General features: G+C 43.0%; 1 protein-coding gene and 1 pseudogene across 1 annotated transcript in view; both read right to left on the bottom strand.

Moving 5' to 3' along the window:
* The window catches only part of LOC130142147 (dehydrogenase/reductase SDR family member 12-like), a 38,798-nt gene extending 33,027 nt beyond the window's left edge, over positions 1–5,771 (bottom strand). The window contains exons 1-2 of the mRNA XM_056323625.1: positions 5,697–5,771; positions 5,146–5,279 (exon numbers count right to left, since the gene is read on the bottom strand). Of these exons, the coding sequence (XP_056179600.1) occupies positions 5,146–5,279; positions 5,697–5,752 (190 nt within the window). The 5' untranslated portion in view covers positions 5,753–5,771. The remainder of the gene's footprint in view (positions 1–5,145; positions 5,280–5,696) is intronic.
* Positions 5,772–18,124: 12,353 nt separating this feature from the next.
* LOC130142153 (transmembrane protein 272-like) lies at positions 18,125–18,475 on the bottom strand (annotated as a pseudogene).
* Between the last annotated feature and the right edge of the window lie 4,974 nt (positions 18,476–23,449).

The following is a 23,449-nucleotide window of genomic DNA, read 5'->3' as shown; positions in this document are numbered from 1 at the left end:
ATCCTTAAGGTAGCAAAGCCATTTTCAAAGTGAGACCTAATCTCTGTGATTAGGTCTACTTTAACAGATTAGGGCAACTTCCCGGTTCCTAGGTCTAGGTGCACCTGCCTGCCAAATAACAACTCCATTTCAGCACCAAACTCCAGCTGGTGTTGCTGTGGAAGATGGAAAAAATCTTTGGTATATGCTACAACAGGATCTCTGTCCAGATGATCAAGTTAACAGCTCAAGGAAGAGCAAGTTAAGCCTGGATAGAGCTTGTCAAGTTGCAGATATGGTACTTTATTATCTCCCTGGATTGCTTCTGAACGAGTACTTATAAAGAGGGATGTTCTAGTGGACTCCTTATTAAAATGACTCTTCCCAATACAGTCACATGTCCCACAGGGTCTCTTTTCAACTTGTCTAACACTTCACCAAACGCTGCTTTTTGTACAAGTACCCTGTCCCCAGGGTCTCACACAAGTTCTGCAGTGCTCCCAAACTCTTCCAGGACTAGAGAAACTACAGATTTGCAGCATACCAAGAGTGGGAATGCAGTAATTGTGCTGCTTTTAGAGGAAGAACATTATTTGCCTCAAGTTTCACCAAATGACAAAAAATAGAACATGAAGGGACCTTCAGAGGTCATCAAACTTACCCTTCTTCCCAGGCTGTCTGACTGCAGTTAGAAAAGACAGTAACACAGATAATCTTACTATAGCCATGGGATTACACAGTTACAGACAGCTAGAAAGTATTATTTTCTACATAAGGACTGATCTAACTCACCTCCATTAAAGAACTGAAGTGTAATGCTGGTTATGTCACACTAGGGAGCTGAAACCAAAGAGCAGAAATTTAGTCAATATGGTATCTCTAACCATTAAGTCTTCAGAAATTTTGATTCACGTTAAAAACTATTACTGGAATCAAACCACTGTGTTCAAGAGCCAAGTCACTATTTAAAATTAAGATAGGTCTCCATCCAAGCGTTGTGAGTTAACCTCAGTAGGCAGCTAAGCCCCATACAACTGCTCGCTCACTTCCCTCCCAATGAGATGGGGGGAGAGAATTGAAAGGATAAAACTGTCAAAATTTGTGGGTTAAATAAAGACAGGCTAATAAGTGAAGTACAGCTGTGTGTGCAAACAAAGCAAAATAAAAAAGAAAAATCCTTAGTTTTGTTTGCCTGACTTCATTGTCAGGCAAGTGTTTAGCAATCCCCAGGAAAGCAGGCCTTCATGACATGCAACAGTGATTTGGAAAGTCAAACAGCGTAACAGCGAATGTCCCCCCCTTCCTCCAGCTTTTATTGCTGAGCATGACATCATATGGTATAGGATATCCCTTTGGGCAGTTGGGGTCAGTTGTCCCAGTATGTCCCTTCCCAACTTTTTGTGCATCCCCAGCTACTCGCTGGTGGGGCAGCATGAGAACCAGAAAAGGTATTGATGCTGTGCGAGCACTGTTCAGCAACTAAAACACAGGTTTTGGTCACAAATCCAAAACATACCACTATAGGAGCTGCTATGAAAAAAATTAACTCTATCCTAGCCAAAACACAAAGATAGAAAGACAATGACTGCACTTCTCCATAAGCATACCCTCCTGAACAATTAGTAAAAGCAAAAGTGACAGCTACAGGGGGATACTGTACAGTGATATATGCAGAAGCAAAAAGAATATGTAACAGAAGGGAAGAGAAATTAAAAAAAAAAAAAAAAAAAGATGGGAAAGTATGTAAAGCATGGAACTAGGACCACACACAGAACTTCACAGAGCAGCCAACCTTAGCAAATCAAGAGTGTGTTATTCAAACACATAAAACCTTCAACTCCAGTGCTGAGACTCTGAGACTCATAAATGTTGTTGTAAGAGTGTTGCAGTGCATTAACTTTTCAAAGCCTCGGCCACATAGTTAGGAATAGTAAGTAGGACATCACAAAACATATCAGCAACAAACATTAAGTAAAACAGCGTGCTGCTGGTGATGTTATTAATCATAGAAAACATCACCTAGTGAAATTAAATCACTTCAAACCAAGTGGGTGATAAGCTACTAGACGTTTCCATGTCCGTATGAAACTACTATTGAAAACACAACAGCAAAATGACAAAACAGACTAAGTATCTCAAGGCCTCTGAGGTCTTTAATATTAATCTTCCTAAGAGTAAACAAAAGACTGAAAAAAACCTCACGTGATTGCCGGTTTCTGTCACTATTTCTCCTATGGCAACCTCTGCCCGTTCCTTATTTCGGCAAACCAGATGAACCGTGCCACCTGGTGGATTTCGACAAGAAACGCATTTTATAATTACTATGTTTGGGGGAAGGCATCAACAAAGAAGGAAGGCCGGGAAGCAATGTGCAATTTGCAGTTCTTGTTTGGGGTTAGTTTCCGATACAATCCAAATGAAACAAAAAACCTCTTGTGATTGCATACCAGTTTTCAGGAAATGGCCAAAAATTGCAGCTTAGGAGGTTCAGGTCAGGTATCAAGAAAAAAAGATGCAGAATTTCCATCCTTGCAGGTTTCAAGATCCAGCAAGGCAAAGCAATGGCTGGTTTGATCTAGTGTTGGCAACAGTCTTGCTTCCGGTGAGATGCTGGACAAGATGACCTCTAGAGGTCCCTTCCAGCCATCTTTTCTATGAAAGGAACATGCCGGGCAAGGCTCCTCTCAAAGGCCTGGATACTTATCATGACCTTATAACTTAGCTACCTTAAAGACACCCTTCAAGAAGGGGACCAACGTACAGGTAGGCATAATTCTTTTTAATTTTTATGCTTTGTATTCTCTGATCATCACAAGCAATGTGTTACTCTCGGTCACAGGAATACCCGCACTCTACTTATACCCATTTTTAAGGGTGTTTTAGGGGTTGCTAGCAGTGCATCACTAGAAGGCTCAAGCAATATAATCCCAAAGGATTGATAATAGAAACAATGGTGCTGGGTCACTCTTCTAACACCTGGAACCCAAATGCAAGACACTAAGTCTACCTTCGGAATAGAGCAGTCACACTGCACAGCCCAGAGTGGGGTCTGATAATGAAATTTTCTGTCTACAAGAGAGGTTTTTCCACTGAGGACCACCATTGCAAGTATATTTGGCATGCAGCTAATGCAGCCAACAAGTTTCAAGGTTCTTTTGAAATTTTCTAACAGGGTCTGACTCCTCCACTGCACTGCCAGAGTTGACTGAGTTACTTTTACGAAGTGCATAACTGCAGGCAGCAGGGGGAAACTCCTGAATCTGGGATAATCATACAAATTACACTAGCCAACATTTAATACAGTTTTGTCTTCATTTTGTGTTACACATATACTATACATGGAAGGAACCATGCACAGCCAGCCACTGAGTATTTCCAGATCAGAATGAAAGTCTTTGACCCAGGGAGAACAGATTTCATAAGCAAGACAAAAGGCAATCAGAAGGGGCAGCATCCAATGCTTGCTTCTTTGGCCATTCTCACAGTGACTGCAGGCTTCACTGCAAAGGAGGGCTTTAGTTACAGATCTTAAGGCAGTTAAGGATGTACACTTGCAGATGTTTAAGGAGCTCTTCCCAAGACACAGGGTACAGCACAAGTAATGTGTACAAATTAGACACATGGAAGAAGCAGCTGGCCTTCAAGCTGATCAGGAACATTCTCATAGTCTACACTGAAAAATCTTCAGTGGAAATATTTGGGTTCTAAGGGCTTTGAATATGAACATTTTTCTTGATGTTAAGGAGAGGGGGAAATTTTGGTGTGACCTATAGGCTAGGAAAGGGATTTGAATATATTTTCCGTAGTAAAGATTGGTGTTATTTGAACTTAAACAACACGTGGGAATTGTCAGAGTGGCTGGGAGAAGACTGTGTCAAACTGGAAATGCAGTTCAGAAGACATATGGGAAAGCCCAAATCTGTAATACCCATAAGACACCAATTCAGAGAAAAGCTGAAGTCAGGCTAAAGAAGTTATCATCATTATTTACAAAAATATGAAGTACTTAAAGGTAAAGCCAACATAGCTTTGTTATTCTTTTGCCAAGTCTGAATTCCTTATTTCTTGTCATAGTGTACTTGAAGAGACTCAACTAGAAACTAGGGCCCCAACAACTGACATTGTGTTTCAGAGCGACAAGTTCAAGGACAGGATCAGGATGACTCTTTTAGGTCATTTTAACTTCATATACACAGCAACACAAACACAAGGTTTAGCCAAGCAGTCTGAACCCAAGGTTGTTCTTTGGGCTCCAAATACCAGACATGGTGACCAAATCCTATGCAGATCCAGTCATCTTGACAGCTTTCAAAACCTGGCAGTCATATCTGTTTATGAGCAAAATAGTCTCCAGACAAAGCAATACTTAGATAAGGCTATTATACATAATGGCAGTGGTGGGAACCTGAAATCAATCTTATACTGGCTACTAGCACTGATGGGGATCTTTAACTCAAAGGCTCTTTCATGCTAATAATTTTGAATCAGTTTAACTGAGTCACCACTTTACCTCATAAGATAGTTATGAAACCTAGGCAGGCAAAGAGAGCAAAGAGCTGCAAGCTCCTCCCTTCCATCCTACATGCCAAAACTCCTATCACAAGAAGTATTATTGTGCCAACTCTGAAAGTGATTAGGTTTATCCTTCACCAGCAGCTAGTTCCAGTTCATACCATCTCCTTGCTTACAGAAAGCAACAGAAAAAAAATGGTTGCTTTTAACCAGTTAAAGGGCACAAGCTCCAGGTTATTATCACTTGGATCAAGTGTAGCTTCTTTTATACCCGTCCATCTCAGCTTAGCAAAGCCAATTGTTTTCTTTCATCATATGATACAATCGTAACTTCTTCAAAACTGTTCAAATTTAGCCAGGCTGCTACTTGTACCACATCAGCCATAAGTAGACCTCTATCCACCAGCACCACCACAAGGGCCAGATAGTTTCAGTAAACCTGCACTTGAGAAACACTTTGCAGATTGTCTCCACTAATGTGGTTTCATTACTCCAGTTTTCACAGCACTGATCATACTTAAACTTGAAAAATAACACGCCTGACCACTCATCCCCGGGAGCTGCATCTTTGCGCTTGTGCTGGAAGGGCAGACCTGATCCCTTCCATCTTCTCCGTATGGACCCCTCATGGCTCCTCACGCCTGCCCGGCTCACCTCTCCTTGCTATCTCTTTGGCTGTGGCCTTGCCAATGCCACTGTTGGCACCAGTGACCAGAAAGGATCTCCCAGCCACGTCCACCTCCACATCAGCTGGATTGAAGTGCTTGGAAGCAGACTCATAGCTGGTCCTGAATAAATCAGAGACACCTGTGAGAAACTAGAAGAGAGTACTTCCAAAAAACACAGGGGGCAGTTGAGAAGCGTTCTTCCCTCACAGCTCCGCGTGGGCTAAACACCCCCTCCTCCCCGTTATCCCCCGTGCTCGAGGGAGAGGCCAGGTATAGCACCAGTGACACTGCAGCGAGTGACATAGCGACAGCTGAAGGCCTTTGCTCGCCACAGGCCACACGGGCCAAGCCCTGAGAGGCGGGAGCCGGCCCAGCTGTAGCCCCGGGGCAGGTGCCTGCGCGGGCAGCTCCCACAGGGAAGACGCTGACATCGGTCCGCTCAGGCGGAGCGGGGGAGGCTGCCATTAAAAATACACAGAAACCGAACGCCCAGAAACGGCCCCAGCCTGTCCACAGCGCCCGCCCCGCCGCCTGTACCTCGTGTATTCCCGCAGCCCCTTCACGAACCACACGGCACTGCGGCACCAGGACATGGCGCCGCTGCCGCCACAGCAACGCTGCCCCGCCCCTGCCCTTACATAAGGCGCCCGGCCCGGCCCGGCCCGGCCCAGCCCTGCCCTGCTCTGCCCGTCCGCCGTTAGGTAACGGCCCGGGGTGGCCTGGCCCGCCCGCCCGCCTACCTGCCTGCCCGTCTACCTGCCTGCCGTTAGGTAACGGCCCGGGGCGACCCTGCCCGCGGTGGCCGCCGCCGTTACGGGCTGCCCGCCCGCCTGAGGGTGCGAGGGCTAGGGCGGGTAGTGCATGTCTGTGGCGGGGAGTTGTGCCTCTCTTCCTCCCCCGCAGCAGTTTGCGGGTTGTTTTTTTCTTATTCTTTCCGTTCCCCCCCTCCCTCGTCAGGCGGTGAGGGAAGGGGGCCGCTTCCAGCCGCCGGCCTGGGTGCCTCCAGCCAGCCCTGGGGTGCTTCGGCGGGTGCCGCAGTCTCCGGCCGCGGCGCCCGGTGGCGGCGGTGGCAGAGGGGAGGAGAGTTTCCCTGGGCACCTGCCGGCCACAGGCGCCAGTGCCAGCCACAGCGACAGTGCTAGCCGAGCCGAGGCTGGAAATGGGGTGTCATTTTGGGAATGGGGAGCGCTCTGCAGGACCTGGGCCTGCATCCCCTGCTCTGGAAAGCTGTCCCAGGGATGCTCCTGCAGAAACAGCAACAGCTGTGTTGTGCCACACCAAGTAGCAGTTTATGTAAGAAAGAAGCCTGTGAAATTCCCGGCTCCTGCTGATGGGTTATGGGATGCCTGTACACAAGCGGCCATTGCAGTAGGGGTAGTGAAACTTAAAATGTGTTTTCAGTTCCTCTGGTATGTGCATTGGAGCTATGAAGCCTAAGAGAATCACTTGGAATTGCACATCTGGATGACCCATGTTAGCCATAAGGAAATTGTCATTGTAGTTATGTCTTTAAATACATTAAAGGACTATGCACTCACAAAATTCCGTGTGTGAATTAGAGAAATTCACGTATTTTATGTGGTGTGCAGGGCCACACTCAGAGAAGCTACTTTGGGGAACCCCTCTTAAGTTTTCAAGAGCTTAAGTTACCGGGTTTCAATAGGAGAGATCGTGGAGGAATGGGAATATTCTTTCTTTTTTTGACCCTGTATGATAGCCTGATGCTTCTCTTTCTAAATCTCTTTGCTCTGGCAAAGGCCTTGTACTAAAGCGTTCAATTTTTTCAGCACCTTGTGTATTAGGCTTGCACAAAAGGTACTTCCCACAGTGAATTTAAAACTTTTGAACCCAGCACTATCTGTTTGTACTAGGTATCGTGGGTGAAATAAGAGTTTTCAGAGGGAAAAAAAGAGACAGTGATGTTTTCTTCCATTCAGAGACCATCCAGCTAAATGTCATACCAGTGCATGAAATCTCAAAATGCTTGTTCATGTTAAAACAGTTGAAAGTATTTATTCAAAACCTCAGTCAGTTTTAACTGACTTTGTTCTTGGAAATGGCTGGGACATTTTGACTGAAGTGTTCCTAAACAATTCATCCTGATTCTGATGCTTGAAATTGAGACTTCTGGCCCAGAAAGGAACAGCTTGGCAAGAGTGTGAGTGGCAGAATATTATTTCCTATAATGGCAGATGAATGGCAGCCTGAACTACAGATGCATACTATGATGCCTCTAAGTATATAATTGTGAGCTATATGGAAATAGTTTTGTGATCATCACCTACAACATGCAATTAGGAACCAAAACTGTACAGCCTAGACTGCTATAATGATGTTAGATAATCACACTTACTGTGAACTGAGTGGATGTTAGGCTTGTGCAAGTCCTGCTTACAGGCTGAGATAATGTCCTCTCTTCCTACTTTCAATCCCTTGCCCTCCGTGCCCTTAAGCTTCTCCCTATCCCCCACACCCTGTACAAATCTGTCTGGTTATTCTCAGACCCTGGCTCAGAGAGAATACACAGCAGAGGAAAACCAGAGAATTATGTGGGCATGCCTGCTGTTATGAATATCAAGGCAGAAAACTGAAGTGTTGTCCCATGTTTTTATGCTAGTTAGAGAATGTCTCACCTTAGGCTTTGTAACCCTTGGTGCATCTCAGCGTGCTGTCAGGAGAACAGTAATGTTCCACGGTTGCTTATGCCACAGAATTAGCTGCATTCTTTAGAGGAAATATGGTTTCAGTCTGAAAAACATAAGCAAACCCCAAACAAAAAAAAACCCAAAACACCACCCTGTGGAAGTTCCTGTGAATAAATGCAATAAGCCAGGTTGTGCTTTATTCCCTTGTCACTTCTGTGTTTACTCTGTTTATTTCTTAAGCACTGAGACTATGGCTTAGCACAGACAAAACTGGATGATGGCTCTGATGTGTTTTGTTTGTAGTTTCAGTCTATGTTCTCACAGACTGGGGGGTTTGTGGGTCTGCTGACCTCTGAAAGGAAATGGGGTGTATGCACATATGCAGAATTCATTGTAGGCTAAACCATTTGGACTGTAAACAACAAGATGCTGTGTGGTGTAGCTCTGAGGTACTAACCAAAGTGAGTATGCACAGCAGAAGCTGTCCATGAGTCAAACACAAAAATATGTTACATCAGCCAGATGATGTGAACAGCTCATAATATTTGGGGGTTTAAGCAGTAATGGGCAATTACAGCATATTACTCTTAAAAATATTAGAGAGGATAAGATTGTTAGGAGAACATTTGAATGTAGGGTTGGGAACCAGTGTCACCCTGGTACACACACAAAATTCTCTGAGGATATTATATAAATACTGCATCACCACTACTGTGATGTTAGCCATATCCTTCTAGCAAATGCCATTTTCAGCAGATTTCCTAACTGCTGAGACACGATGCCTTTGCCAGAGCGCAACAAACCCTGAGCACACTCTTCTGCTTAGACACACTTGCTTTTTCCATAGTGAGTGCCTAAGCTTGCACCCGGAAAGGATTTGGCACATCACTCTGTCTGAACAACTTCACATCAGAAGCAAGCCATTGCATGCTGTCCTAACACCTAGATGTTTCTGCTACCTCATTTTACCCCCTGTGATATTTCACTTTTGTATTGTTGTTCCAGAGGCAGGAGACTGCAGAGACCCTATGAATGGATGAATGGTCTCTGGCTAACCCAGCCATTTCATTGATGAGGCACTATGGGTTGTGCGCAGAAGAAAGGTAAGACGTAGTTTTGCCCAGAGTTGGCTGGTGCTAATGAAGGGCCTGCCTTGCCAAAAAAAAAAAATAATAATTGTACAGGCAAAATTTATGCCCACATCAAGACTTTTGGCTGCATTTTGCCTTTTGTACTGAATTCTAGATTGATATACCTTGTTAGCTGATTTAGAATCCATTCTGGAACTTGGAAATTTGGAGTTACAGCTTTAGATTTCTTTCATGGGTGCTACTAGCTTAGCATTAGACTCCAGTAGGACACTGCTCTGAATATGAGGAATTTTTTAGACAAGGAATTCTCCTCATGGTGACATGCGGAATTAGACTCTATAACTCGAAAGTTATAAAGTAGGTATGTTTATTGCGCGCAGATGCACGGGGGATCGCTCCTCCACAATCGTGCATACCCGAAATGATGAACCATCTCACATTTATACAATGAACAAATGAATATTCAATTAACGCCTATACATATTCGTTACCTAAACCCCGCTTTGTATGTTAATTAGCTTATCAGTCCGTTTCCTGGAATGTGGTGGTCTTGCAGGTTTGTAGGTGATTCATGTTCTTGTGACCATCCCATCTTCTTCAGGTGATTGTGACCACCCAATCTTTTCCAGCAAGGAGACTTAGCACTCCCTCCCTCTAGATAGCATTTGAATGTCTCTCATCTTTTCTTATTCTCTTTTAAATAGCCCCTTTGTTAGAGGAAGAGGGGCAGGCATCTCCCCGTCTCCCCTTTGTTAGAGGAAGAGGGGCAGGCGTCTCCCCATCTCCCCTTTGTTAGAGGAAGAGGGGCAGGCGTCTCCTCAAAACTGTAGTTGTCACCGCACCCATGACTAGTCACCATACCCACATTCCTTAAGCAGACACATACAATCACAATCCATGTCCATTATCCCCATTTCACATTATTTCTCCATATCAATGGAATGGCTGCCAGCATCTTAGATCTTTATCACAGCCAGCAACTGATATGTGTATATATATATATGTGTGTGTGTGTGTAGCCTGCTCCCCCACTGGAAAGGGGGCAATCAAGAGAACCACAAGTCTGTTGAGCTCCTGACATTTCCCTCATTTGAGCACAGAATAAATGGCTTCACCCTGGCTAAACACAACCCACTGTTTAACCCTGATGAAACATACCCAAGGTAACTGTTCCCCTTGAGAACCACCACAACACAGCAGGTATATCTACACGATCAAATAACTCATAGCATATTCCCAGGTCCTGATCATTTTATTGTCCATACTAGGCAAACAATTGTTGATGCCCAGGCTCTTTTTAGGTATTAAACAGATATTTCTATCCAAAACAAGCTCAAACACCATCAGGGGGATAGTTTGCTCAAGGGGTAATTAGTTCCCAAGTGCTATAAATGAGACAGCACCAGGTTTAGCACTGCACAGCTTGGCTTGGCACTGGTGATCCTGCATTCAGGTAGATGCATTTACCAGTGTAGAAATAGCCTATGAGTCTGTTATGCAGGCCCTCCATGAATGCACATAACCCTCAAAGCAAACAAAAATTCTGAAATGTTGTGACTGAGCCTCCAGATACTAGGATTTCTCATACAGTAATAAATTGAGAATCTCAGTATTTTCTTAAAACATAAGAGCTAGTAAAAAATGCCTCTCTGGCCCCCAGCTGGACTAAAGTGAAAAACACACCTTAAACTCAATCCATCTTTGTACCTGTCAAAAAGCAAGTAGTTTTAAACAAAGTTTTAATTGCCTCCCCACATAAAAGAAAAGTTAAAAATACCAATTTCTGTTAAGGCCTGTGTGATTCAGCATGTTTCATGTTTTCTTTCCAAGGGAAGACAGAGTACTCAAGAGCTGAAAAACAATTGTCTATTACATGGAATGGGTTGGGTTGGAAGGGACCTTAGAAATCATGGTTCCAATCCCCCTGCCATGACCAGGGACACCTTACACTAGACCAGGTTATATAAAATGTTTAAGAGCAGCTTCAAGGCCATCTTGCCAATCTGTTTTGGGGTTTGGTTATTTCTTTGTTGGTTGGGGTTTTTTTGAGAGAGAAAGACCAAAATCTCTGTCTTACAGACAACTGGCTCATTTCTTGCTTCCTATCAGAGATCTGGCAGGCTGTTGTGCATTCTCTGCTTTCTTTGCAGTTACCAATTTTCTAATCTTAATTAGAAAATCTCTGTGCCTGCTCCCATTAAATCAATCAGACATTGCCACTGATTGCAATGGGAACAGGAGCAGGCTTTTAGGGCCAGATTTGCAGAAAAGCTGGGCATCTATAATTGGGATCAGGTTGTCAAAGGAAGTAGCAACCACGTGCAAGCCACTGTTGCTGTGGGAGCCACTTCCAACCCTGCATTTGCCATGCTGGCCTCAGCTCTGGGTGCAGAACACTTGAAAGCTCCAGCTTTAGACGCTAGCTCTGCCCCAGTGACTGTAATAGCAATTAAGAGCTGTCAGCAGCCTGGGGGGGAGGCAGTTGGCACTCTGCTTCATCCAGGCAAAAGGAGGAGAGTTTGGCAAGTGGTTGAAGAGGAACATCCAGGCCTTGAGGTCTCAGGGACATGTCTGTAGTGCTTATGCTAGCAGCAGGGTGAGAGAAGCAAAAGCTGCTCATCCTGAATGCAGGGATGGGTTAAGGTTCTGGCATGTGTGGTGTCTTTATGAATGGTAGGGTATTTTCTTTGTTGTGTGCTCATATACCCAAGTCATCGTTAAGTTTGCCAGCTGCTGTCATCAGCAGTGTTGTTTCCAATGAAGTGTCAGGCTTTCCCAAGACCAAACAGCCTTTTGTTCTTGAGAAACAAATGTGGCAGTATGTCATCAGCTCAGCTGAATCACTCCTTTTTACTCAGGGGCCAGTAAAAGACATCTCATACTTTGCCTTGCAGAAGTATAGGTTTGCTCCATCAGCTGCTGAGGGCCCTGGTCTCTGTGAGCCTGTGGAGCCTCCCAGGGGAAGGCATGTCCTGGCAAGGAGAGGGACCACCAAGTGTCTTCCCAAAGTGAAAAGAATTCACTGGGAGCAGCAGCTAAACCTGCTGCTAACCTAATTAATCTATGTATAGGAGATAATTTATGCATACTTTAGTATACAACTGTTTTAAAAATACTAGCAGCCTTATAGTTGACATTCATCTTTGAAAATTTTTAGTCAATAAAAGGTCAATTTTATGATTTCCGTGAGTGAAAAAATATCTTTATATCCTTACAGTAGGCAACATACTTGAATGGACACATTTGTTGCTAGGCTGTGACGGTAATGCAGTACTAATATTTTCTTCAGCTAGCTGTTTCTCTTCTTATTGTTCTTCTACCCTGTTCTTACTACCAGATGTTGGACAGGGATGCCCATGGGCTGGCTGACTCAGGTGAGTTCTGCTATACTCCACTCTTTTCTCTTATTTTTCTTATTCTTCTGCAAATCTTACACCTTATTAGCATTGATTATTCTAGCACAGTTGTTACCAAATTGCAGATAACTTCTAGTAGTATGTATCTACCAAGAAATATCTACAAGTAGGGCAACAGAGACACCTCAGCTTATATGGTTGCTGTATGTCGTCTTCAAATGCCAAAGGAATGGACTGAAGTTTTGTGTCTGCGAGCAGTCCACATGCTGTGGTAACAGAACCCACAGAGATGCGTAAAACTTACCCATATAAAGCTATGGAGCCAAACCCTCCCCTGCAAGTAACCACCAGACTTGTTTATTAAAAGTTTTATTCCACCTGTCTTTGGACAGATTTTTTCAAAAGTCCATTAAAAATAATGAAGCAACTCTTTCTGATAGATTCTGAAAAGAAATAGAATTTATGAACTAGTAATGTGAAATCCATGCAGCAGTAGAATAGCAATACAAAGAGCAAAAATAAGCAACAATAATAAAAAGGTGTTGTCTATAGCAACTTGTGAACAAATGTGCTCAGTGGATTTTTTTTTTCCCCACTATTTGCGCTCTGGGTACTCATTTCATATTGGTACTGAAAGGCTAAATAAGTTTTTTGCAAAGGTCTGAGAATCAAATCCTTAAGATATGCAGGTACGTAACTCACATGGACATCAAGAGGACCTTGTTAAAAAAAGCTTTCATGTATGTTGGCCTACAGGCCCACAGTTTGTATCTCTGAGCATCTCTCACATTTGAGCTGCTGTACTGCAGCAGAGGGAAAGGTATCACAGATTCCCCCTTTGCTTGAGTACTAATGATCATGCAGAAGAGCCAGTATGGCTTAGATTCAAATCTGTGGGTGAAATCAATCTCTGATATAACTATTTATCTCAGTGAAATTGCAGCAGGGTTGATTATAATTAGCATGACTGCTAAATGTAAAGTACCTTAATCTTTAAACTCCAGTCACATAGGCTCATGCACTTACACTGGTCAATATCTTGCTCCCTGCATTTTTATTCAGATGAGACATCTGGTAGAAATTTACTGTTACAAACATGTATATGTGATTTCTCAGAACTTCATACAATTTCTTTGAAAACCTGTTCTTGCAATATAACCTTGTTCCTTTTAGCAGTTTTCTTGTACTATGCACCATCACATGGCACTTGTCAGCCTTTTTTATTTTCCCTCTAATATTATACCCTTTCAAAACATTTTCTTTTCCCTGGTATGGCTACCACCTGTGGAACTTTCATGTATTGCAGCAGTGAACAGTAACCTCAAGAAACATAAGCCAAGAAGCAACAATTTCAAATGGCAGTCCTGATGTAACAATCCTTTCCATATCATATGTAGAATATACATAGGTCTTCATCATGATGCAAGATCTCTATCAATTAGAATCTGGGGAAGATGAATAATCAGAGATAAGATTCAAAATAACTGATCTGGTTTAGAATGTTTTACAATGTATACAAGTTATCACCAGTTTAATCTTCATAGCCCTGTGCCTGTCAAAGCATTTAGGCTCATTTACACCAGCTGTTCACATTTCAGGATCTGACACGTTCAGAACAGCTTTTGACATAACCTAGAATAGCTCCTGCTTCTCTATTTTTTTCTGCAGTCACCTTGTAGTTTTAAAAACTAATGTCCTGGGACCTCATAAAGCTCAGAGCAAGTGCTGTGTGAGAGATCTGCTTCTTTTATCCCACAGCACAACGTTCCTGTTTCTGCTCCTGAAGAGATGTGATATGTCTGATGTTCATCTTTCCTCTCTGGGTCAGCAGGTAGGAACTGTCTGTGTTCAGCATTTGGAATGAAGGAACAAAGCATTTGCCTGTCTGGCTGCAGTTTTTAAAATAGCTGTGGGAAGATGCTCCCTAGAGCTTTGGAGTATTATGCCCATTGCTGAAGAAGGTGGAGTAATGGGAGGAGAAATATACTGTAGGCAATAAACTGTAATAAGGTGATTTATTTCATGGTTGTTACCACTGCATTTATGATATACATATGTCTAGAGTCTGTGTGTGCATGCAAAAGTGCCTTTGTGTCTTTATATTATTAGATTTTTGTAGTACCCATAACTAGAAGTAAGCAGGCTTGAAATAATGTATATTTTTTTGCTTTAAAAGCTAGAAATAGACCTTTGTTTCTCAAGAAGGCAAGAGGATTTAACTGGAACAGTTACAGCTGGTTTCCTGCATTGTAGTCAACATATTTCTGAGTTCATAATAATTAGCTTAAGGGTGTATTTTTTTCCATTTCCAGAACACATTTACATTACCGTGGGGAAAAAAAAAAAAAGAAAGAAAAAAGAACATTTCAATTTGTAATTTTGGTCCACTGGCAAAATATTAAATGTTTTCATACCAAGGTGTAGATTGTATTTTCAGCCATTTGACCTTTGGGCTGTAATGACTTAATTCCCCCACAGCTGTTTCTGAGGAAATGTAAATGTGCCTACTTCTCTAGGGACTGAGCATATATGTCTGGGACACCATCAGTTTGTGGCAATTTAAAACATTGCTGCTTGCCAAGTTAAGGTGCTGTGGCCCATGCATATGTTCCTAGCTTATCCCAAAGTGAGATAAAGTGCCTTCAATTAAGCTACTCTGGATTTAAGCAGAGTGCTTTATTTAGCCATTGGAGCAACCCAAGAGAAATTACACTGCTGATGGTGGGTCAGGAGAAGAGTGGTAACTTAGTAAGTCACTGTAACTCAGTTGTACTTAATGATATGCCCAAAACCAGGTGTTCCTGCTCCACACCTGCATGATTTTTGCCTGCTGAAGGACACAGTAGCAGTGAAAGTGCAGAAGGCACATCAAGTCTCTCTGGATACAGAGCTGATGGCTCCAACAGTTTTGGAGGTGTTGATGTTCACACTTAGATGTGCCATAGCTTATTTACATAAGTAAAGGTAAATACTATTGATTTGGAATTTTCCTCTCCTAACAAAGCTTTTTTGTTTACTTTGTATAACTTCAAAATATTTCACAAATGCCTTTTGCTTTGTTAATACTTTCTCCATCATACTGGGTTTATGCCAACAAGGTACTAAACACCAGCACTTTGTTTTGACAGAAGTTTCCTGCGATATCAATGAAGGCACTGGGTTCTTATACCTAAAGAATTAAGCTTGCGTGGTAGACTGTAAAGAAGCAGTTAGCCTTAGCCTCCCATGAATGAGACATAGGCCTCAGGCTTACTGTTGTGCGGCTGAAGTTTGATAAATCATTGCACATCTGCTGAGCTGCTGTAACTGTGTTCACAGAGGCACACAAAATGCAAGGCAATGTGACTTTGCTTACATCTCCTCCGGGCTGAACTAGAATCACCTCCTATTTGCTCAGATAGGAGTGCATACATCATCACTTGCTGCAAGGTTACTGAATGTGCAGTGGCGTGGGAATCAATTCAGAGTTAATCAGGAGTATGAGCCCTTAATTCTTTGTGATCAAGAATTATTCTAGCAGTGTTTTATAAGAAAGGGAAGTTTGTACTGGAGTCCTGTGTATCTATTTTCTTGTTAAATATCTTTTACATTATCAGCTGAGTATAATTTTCTTTTTTATGCCTGTTCTAAGCTTTTGGGTAAAGTTCATGAGTAACGATAAACAGCTGCTTTGTTGCATTCAAGTAAGTGATGGAGTTATGCCTGCTGATAGGCAGTTTCTTAAATGCTTTGGCATCTTAATGAATGAAAGACGCTTTCCACTGAGGGTAAGATCGCGTAGATCAGTTTAGAACTGAACACTGAAATCCAGGAGCCCAAGTGCTGAGCCAGTGGAGTATTTGGGGTGGGAAGGAGGAATTCTAACATTCCACTGATGGAAGCAGTGCAATTACGTTTCAGAAATGCACAGTACCTTTAGAAAGGCAGTGGAGAACACGGGGAGGAGCAGCTTTTGGCAAAACACAGCCTGTGATTTCTCCCAGACACAATCTGAAGCCCACAAACAAAAGGAAAGATTTCCACTGGTCATATCTCCCTACATAAAATGATGCATGGCCTAAGTCAGCCAGCAGTGTTACTAATTCCCATTCCATGGATTTCTGAGCAGGGACAGCCTGACTGTGACTTCTCCTGAGTGGCTGCTGCCGAGCAGGAGAATGCTACACTAATGCGGCCCTCTTATCGGATTATTTCACCCTTTATCCTACCTTCTTTCTAAGATTAGTTTACTGGAAATAAACAATTTTTAAAGCCAGGACCTGAATTAAAGTCCTTATGAACCAAATGCACCCTTAGTTAACAATACAATAGCCCCTGAGAAAAATGTTTGTGGTTGAAGACAGGTGGTTTCCACAGATGTCACAGTGTGTTCAGCCTCAGTCCCGGGAAGGATGGTTGAGCAGAGCCTGTTTAGCTGTGGCATATTGTTGAGGTTCTTTTACAGATCTCACCCTTCCACAGGCATTGTATAATTCTTTTAGGTTTCTCTAAAACAGAGGTTTCAGCTGTGTGGGTTTTGACAGAAAAAATACCCAAAACACACATCCTCTTCCTGTGTCTGGGGCCACTCTCATGCTTTTATAAAGGGGAGCCCCTCCATTTTGACCATATTAACAGAAGCGCATAAAAGTGAAAGCAGAAAGAGCACTTTTACACTGCATTCATCAACACATGAAAAACAGCCTACCAGGACCAGTTACAGGCTTCTTCCATCATGTCACAAAACAATTGCCTCTGTGCATGCTGGTGCTTTTAAAGCTGACACTGCTGTTGACTCAAAAGCTGTTTGCATTACATCTGTGCATCAAGTATAAATTTTCATATGTACAGCACCAAGGTGAACAAATCAAACGTACACTCACACCGCAACCAGAGAACTGCCACAGCAAACACATCCACCTGAAATTCTCACATCCCTGCCCATGCCTTATTATCGTGTTTTATATTTTAAATCTATATTATATTTAAAATTCATATGTAAAATACCAACATCATTTTTCTATGAACTTGATCACAATGGTTTGAAAACCATCTTTGTGTTGCTGTGGTGCTGTGAAATTACCACTCTACAAAAAGTTGAAGGGTCTCCCCAGACCGAGGAATGCTGAGCCCTGGGTAAAGCACCAATTCAGTACTCTGTAGCTCAGTTCCTTATTCTGCTGATGACTTGCAAAGCAGCCTTGGCTCAGTTTGGATGTATCAGAAAAACACGGATATATTCAGACTATCTGGTTTAGCACCAAAGTTACATATAGATGCTTTCTAGTCTAAGTACCTGGGGGCCGTATTCAGGCTGCCTTTTATACACGCTTGCATTGCAATCATAGCTATTTACAGGCTGGTCCAACAGTGGCCTGAATAGCTCTCCAGTGAGCGTCTAAGTTACTGTCAAAGTCCATGCACCATGCAAGGTGGTCTGAATACAGCCCTTTACCTCTTTGTCTCAGCTCCCTCACCTGTAACACAGGGACAACAGTACACCTCAGCAAGGCTACGGAGATGTTCGGATCCAGTGAAGACAACATGGCTACTTTTATAGGCAAAGGTATACTATGCTGAAACAACATAAGGGGACCTGGGTTTAGAGGAGTTTGCCATCTGCAAGAGCTTACTTCAGATAGAATATCCAAGAGTTAAAAAAGGGGATGTACAAGTTAGCAAGAGTGCACCCTGGCACCCATAGCAGCAATTTTACATTGACTTTGCTGTATTTCAGCTTAGCAATTTCCAGATGGCACTGTATTTTACAATTTTCTCTTGCAGTTGACTATCATACATATATAGTACAACAAAGATGTACACAAGGATGAATTATTGCCTGTTCTTTGTTGTACATGCTTTCCCAAACATCTGGGGTTTTATTTATGTGACATTTAGTCTTCCTTGAAAGAGTATCTTTGCCTGGAAAAACAATATATGCAGCAGCTACAAAAGATGAGGAGAAAGAGAACAGTATGGCTAATAATGAGAACACCAAAGGCAAAAATGTACAGGGTTTTGTCACAGTAATCCTGAGGCTGATGGAAAGGTGGGATGAAATTTGGCAGGTACACAGAAAAAAACCAGTAGTTCCCAAGAATGAACCAGAGAAAGAGGAAAAGGCTGAGAGTTAGATGGATGTAGTACTTGTGAGCATTCTGCCTCCAGGGATATTAGTCATCATCATCAATCACAACAGACTTGGAAAGCAACTGCCTCATCCCGGTTGAGTCATACAGCAGGAGAGTCACCTGGAGGCATTGGAGGAGAAAAAGGCAGTAAGTAATGGGCTGCGGAAAGTCTGAAAACCTGGCCATGGCCAGCCTTTGGGCCGAATTAAAATGGGTGTGGGAAAAAAAATAATCACATGAGAGAAAGCTGAGGACCCACAAATGAGGCAGATCCTGCTGGAAAATAATGCAGTTTTCCCCTACACCAGTGAGATTTAGGCCAGACATTGGGGAAAAAAAAAAAACTTGCCAATGGTAAGAATGGAAAGGCATGAGAACAAATTGTGTAGGGAGACAACAGCAGCTCCCACGCTGAAGACTTAAGAACAGATTAAAGGAACTGCTACATGACTTAAGTAGAGTGGTTCCTGCTGTGTAGCAGGTGGATTTATCTCTCCTGTTTTCCATGGCTATGTAGGTGAATCAGCTTAAATAAAACTATGAAGTATTTAGACTTTGACCTAAACCCCAAATAAATTGCTTCAGCTACTCAGAATGATTCTGTCAAGTTTTCTTCAATTAAATGTAATTTTTTCAGATTGCTCCGTTCCTGCCTTCAGTCAGAACAAGCAGAGAAATAGGTGGAATACCATGACACTGTGAGGTTGGGAAGGTCTGGTCTACAGGGAAATGCAGTAGGATTCATCAGCAACGCTTAGAAGTTTTCTAGTTTATTTTGGGCAATACAAAATATGTAGGTAGGTAGGTATCACAGCACTCTCCAAACTATCAAACTGCAACAAGGTCTTTTACCTTCTCATACCAACATACTCTTCATGCCAGTCCCTCTGTTGCCTTCTCCTAGTCTACCCTCATCCAGAACCTGCTCTTCTCTCTGTTTCTTCCTCAGCTGCTCTCCTTTCCTTGGCTGCCCAACTCCTTAACAGAACCAGCCACAGCTGCACCTTATCTACATCAGCCAACCCACTACCCCTGAAGCCAGCCCACAGCTGGATATTATCAATGATAATTAACCCAGCTTCATTCCTCTACAGGTAGGTAAGTAGGTTGTATGTAGGTGTGTAGAAGCTTTCAAATTTCTGTCCCTAAATGAGTTTCTTAATTTTGGTAGATTTATAGGTGAGATATATAAAGGGTCCAACAAGGATTTGAGCCAAACATTGTGAAACCTGTGTTCTTGCTACACCTGAAACACTTGGCCCAGTCCTCAAGACACTAGCTATTGTTATCACAATTCCCATTTTTAGGTTCCTGTGTAAGCCTTCCTGCAGTGAGCTGTGTCTTTAGGAAAGGGACTCTCAGAAACCAACTGAGCAAGAAACTGCCCTGGCCAACCAGGAATAAAATTCAGATGGAGAGGTAAAAAATGTGGATTTTTGAGTGGCTATGGGGAGTGACATACTGTCCAAGCAGGGGTTCTCAGCTGTGTTCTCTCCAAGTTATATTGTGCTCATTCTTCTCTTTGAAATGAGGTAGAATAGCACCCCTTGTTTTACACTCTTCCTTCTCCATTTGTCAGTGATTAATGGTGAGAACACCAGCTAAGGAAAAGCCATTTGGGTATATGTTTGGCTTAGTTCAGATATTAGTCTGGGTGCCAAATTTTCTACAGGCAAGGCTTAGCAAGAGGATCCAGGACATCTCGGGAAGAGGATTCTCTTGTTCTTCCCTGTAAAACTATTCAATTATATGTAAACAATTACATACTTGTTCAGAAAACCAGCTATTTTTCTAGCCCAGGTGTTGGTACCAGTTTGTGAGAAACAGATTAAAGTCCCAGCACCAACATAGGCCAAAAAAAATGGTGTTTCCACTGGATGTCTCACATCCAGCTGAGCACTCAGACTGGTAGGCTTGTTCAAATGAGCAGGGCATCTTCTTTTCAGGTGAACGTTTATTTTAGGCAGGCTCATGACACACAGGAGAGATAAACATATCTGGCCAGTGGGTCTGAGTTTTCCACATAGGGACCTGTGGCTGGACTGAAGCTCTGTGCAGCTCGCTAGGGTGGGCTTAACACATAGGCAGCTGTCTGTACTCAAGCTTCACCAAGCCTAGCAGTGGGAATGGTGAGCACTGGTTTTGAGGAAGTCAGAGGAACCTCCCAGGTGATTTATGCATCTCAGCTACATCTTACCAGTTCATGAAAAGTGCATTTAATTCTTATGGATACTGCCTTGCCAAGCTGTGATTGAAACAAATTCTGGCACTTGCTCACATTGTTAATTACTGCTGAATATACATTTATGGAGGAGCATGACATGAATTCAGCAGGCCTTTCTGGATGTTGTAGAATGGTTCGGTTGCTTTGGTGAATGTCTGTAGGTTACCATTGCCTTTTAAAAGACCGAAGGTGATAAAGAAACAGATGAGGAGCCTACAGATCTATGCAGATGTGGGCCAGAATGACTTGCTATTACATGATGTCCATCACTGGACAGTGTTCATTCAAACTTCATCCTATACACATTCTCTGACTTTTTAACTTTCAGAGGTCAAGCAAAAAAACCCAAAACTTCAAGGTCAGTGAAGTCTGATGAACACAACAGAGGGCAGAGCTGAGACAGGTCGAATTTGACTACACTGGGAGATGACACATGAGTTAAGCCAATCAAATTCTGACTAAATGTATTGCCAAACAGTAGAATAGGCAGTCCTGCTGTCAACTGAAGCCAAATTCAAGCCATTATTTGACATCAGCATGAATATTAACTGACCCACTTACCATCTTATTTAGGGTGAGAAAAACTGACTTTAAACCAGAAATTGCTAAGAAACAGTCAACATTTTTTATGTAGGCTTCAACTCACTAGCATTAAAATTTCCTTTTGATTCTGCTCTAATCTTTTCTAAACTATTATTAAATGAACCTTTGATTATACAGATAAGTCCACTGGTATGATTGAATGGCTAAGCATTTCTCAGTAGAACTCTTAACATAGCAAATTCCTCATAACAAGATTAAGCACTTTCTTTTATTCTCCATTTACTTATTTACTGACCAAAGGTCCTCAGGAGGAGGATCCATGTCCCAGTGATGTACTGTGGTTTGTTTACCACTGTGAAAGAGTGTAGGGGATGCAAAGACCTGCAGAGGAATATTCTTTCCCACCTTTCAATCCTAGATCAATTTTTTTGGGCTAGAAACATAATGAAAGGGAAACATAGCTACCTCCTGGCTGCAATATGCAGTGCTGTCAAATGGGAGACTGGCAGATTCCCTTTCAAGGGACAGGCTGCCTGCACTGAAACATTAGGCCACAACCCATCAGGTCTACCCTGCCTGCTCTGCCAATGCTGTGCACCAGGAAGGTAGGCTGGGTACCAGCTTGCTGCTGCCCCCGTTAGCTATCCAGAACAGCCACTGCTACCAGTACAGATGTTTCCTCCAGCAGCAGCACTTGCTGTTCTTATCCCTTCATGCCCTACCAGTGCCAGTTCCAAAGTTTTTCCTTCAGCTCTGTCCCTTTCCCTTCCTTTCACAGGAACATCACTGGGACAGCAAAAAAAAAAGTTTTGCTTAATCCTGCTGAGAAGCCCTAAAGTAGCTCTGCAGTCTGTTGTGACAAGCCTCTAGCAGACAGTTAACACCATCTGCAAAGGGACTGTCAGAAAAAGACAATCCTTTACCCTAGAGTAAATGCAGAGTTATAGCTTTATAGTGATGAGGGTGTGACACGGATGTAAGAAACTATGGAATACGGTATTGTTTATTAAGATTTATGTTAAGCCCAATGTAAAGATTAGGCAACAAAAGATAAGATAACCGCCAGGTGTCCAGGATGCCGCTTGTGCATATGAATGAAGGGTCAACACCTCCACTACTTCATGAACACGAAAGTAAAAAAAAAGGTATAAAAAGGGACTGTTTGAACTGCTCAGGACGGCAGTTGGCAGAGCGCAGACTCCCCTGTCGTCCAGCGCTGGTTTTGCTCATATTCTACTTGCTATAATTAATAAAAATTTTAATTGGATTATGATCTATTGTGGTCTCAATTTATAACAATTCTGGTGCCGTGACACGGATAAGGAACGGTGGGCTTTGGTCCTCCGGGGAGGCGCCCCGCGACATTTCGCGGCCCCGCGACCAACAGCTTACTCCAACCTTACCGACGAACCTAAATTCTAGAATAATGAGCAAAGGAGAAACCGGTAAAATCCCATAAAAATTCTGTGCACGGGAGTCCGGACGAAGACGCAGGACGCGTAAGTATATTGCGAATTTGTTCGCGGGTTTGCCGTTCGGGCGGGATTGGGTTTCCTGGAATATAACGAGTGAGTGTATGTTTGTGGATATTCCAGAAGATGGGGGCGAAGGGCAGCAAGCCTTCGACTCCCATGGGAAGGGTACCCACTGTACCTAAGAATACCCCTCTGGCATATATCTTAGACAATTGGAGATATTTCCCTGGAACTCTAGGGAAAGATAAGCAGAAGATGATAGAATATTGTACTAAGATATGGGGAGGGAAGAAGATTTCTAAAAATGTCTTTTGGCCAGTCTATGGGTCAGAAGAAGATTGGGTAAGACAGCAATTAAACCTCTGGGTTAATAATAAAAAACCCCTTAACCCGGAGGAGAGTCGATATGCGGAAGTGTGGCTAGAAAGACCGGGAGCTAGACTTTACCCACTGAATGAAATGAAAACTAAACAAAAGAAAAAGCAGGAAGAGTTGGACGAAACCCTTCTAACCCCCCCTCCTTACATTCCTCCTCCTGCTCCCGCAGAGGTCCCCAGAGCGCCCACTCCCCCACCAGAGTCGGAACAAGGGTCTCCCCCTCTTCCTAGACGCATAACTAGAAGTCAGAAAGGGGCAGCTCAGATGTACCCCCTAAGGGAAATACCCATGGGGGGACCTCAACCTGTGATCGGATATATTTCCGTACCCCTAAACTCGGCTGACCTACGAGATTTTAAAAGAACCAAGATGGGAAACTTAATTGAGGACCCACTCGGAGTGGCAGAAAGATTAAATCAATTTTTTGGGACCAAACCTTTATACTTGGGATGAGATGTAATCTATCCT

Source organism: Falco biarmicus, chromosome W (genome assembly GCF_023638135.1).
Source record: "Falco biarmicus isolate bFalBia1 chromosome W, bFalBia1.pri, whole genome shotgun sequence".
NCBI lineage: Eukaryota > Metazoa > Chordata > Aves > Falconiformes > Falconidae > Falco > Falco biarmicus.
This window is presented reverse-complemented; position numbering and strand designations above follow the sequence as displayed.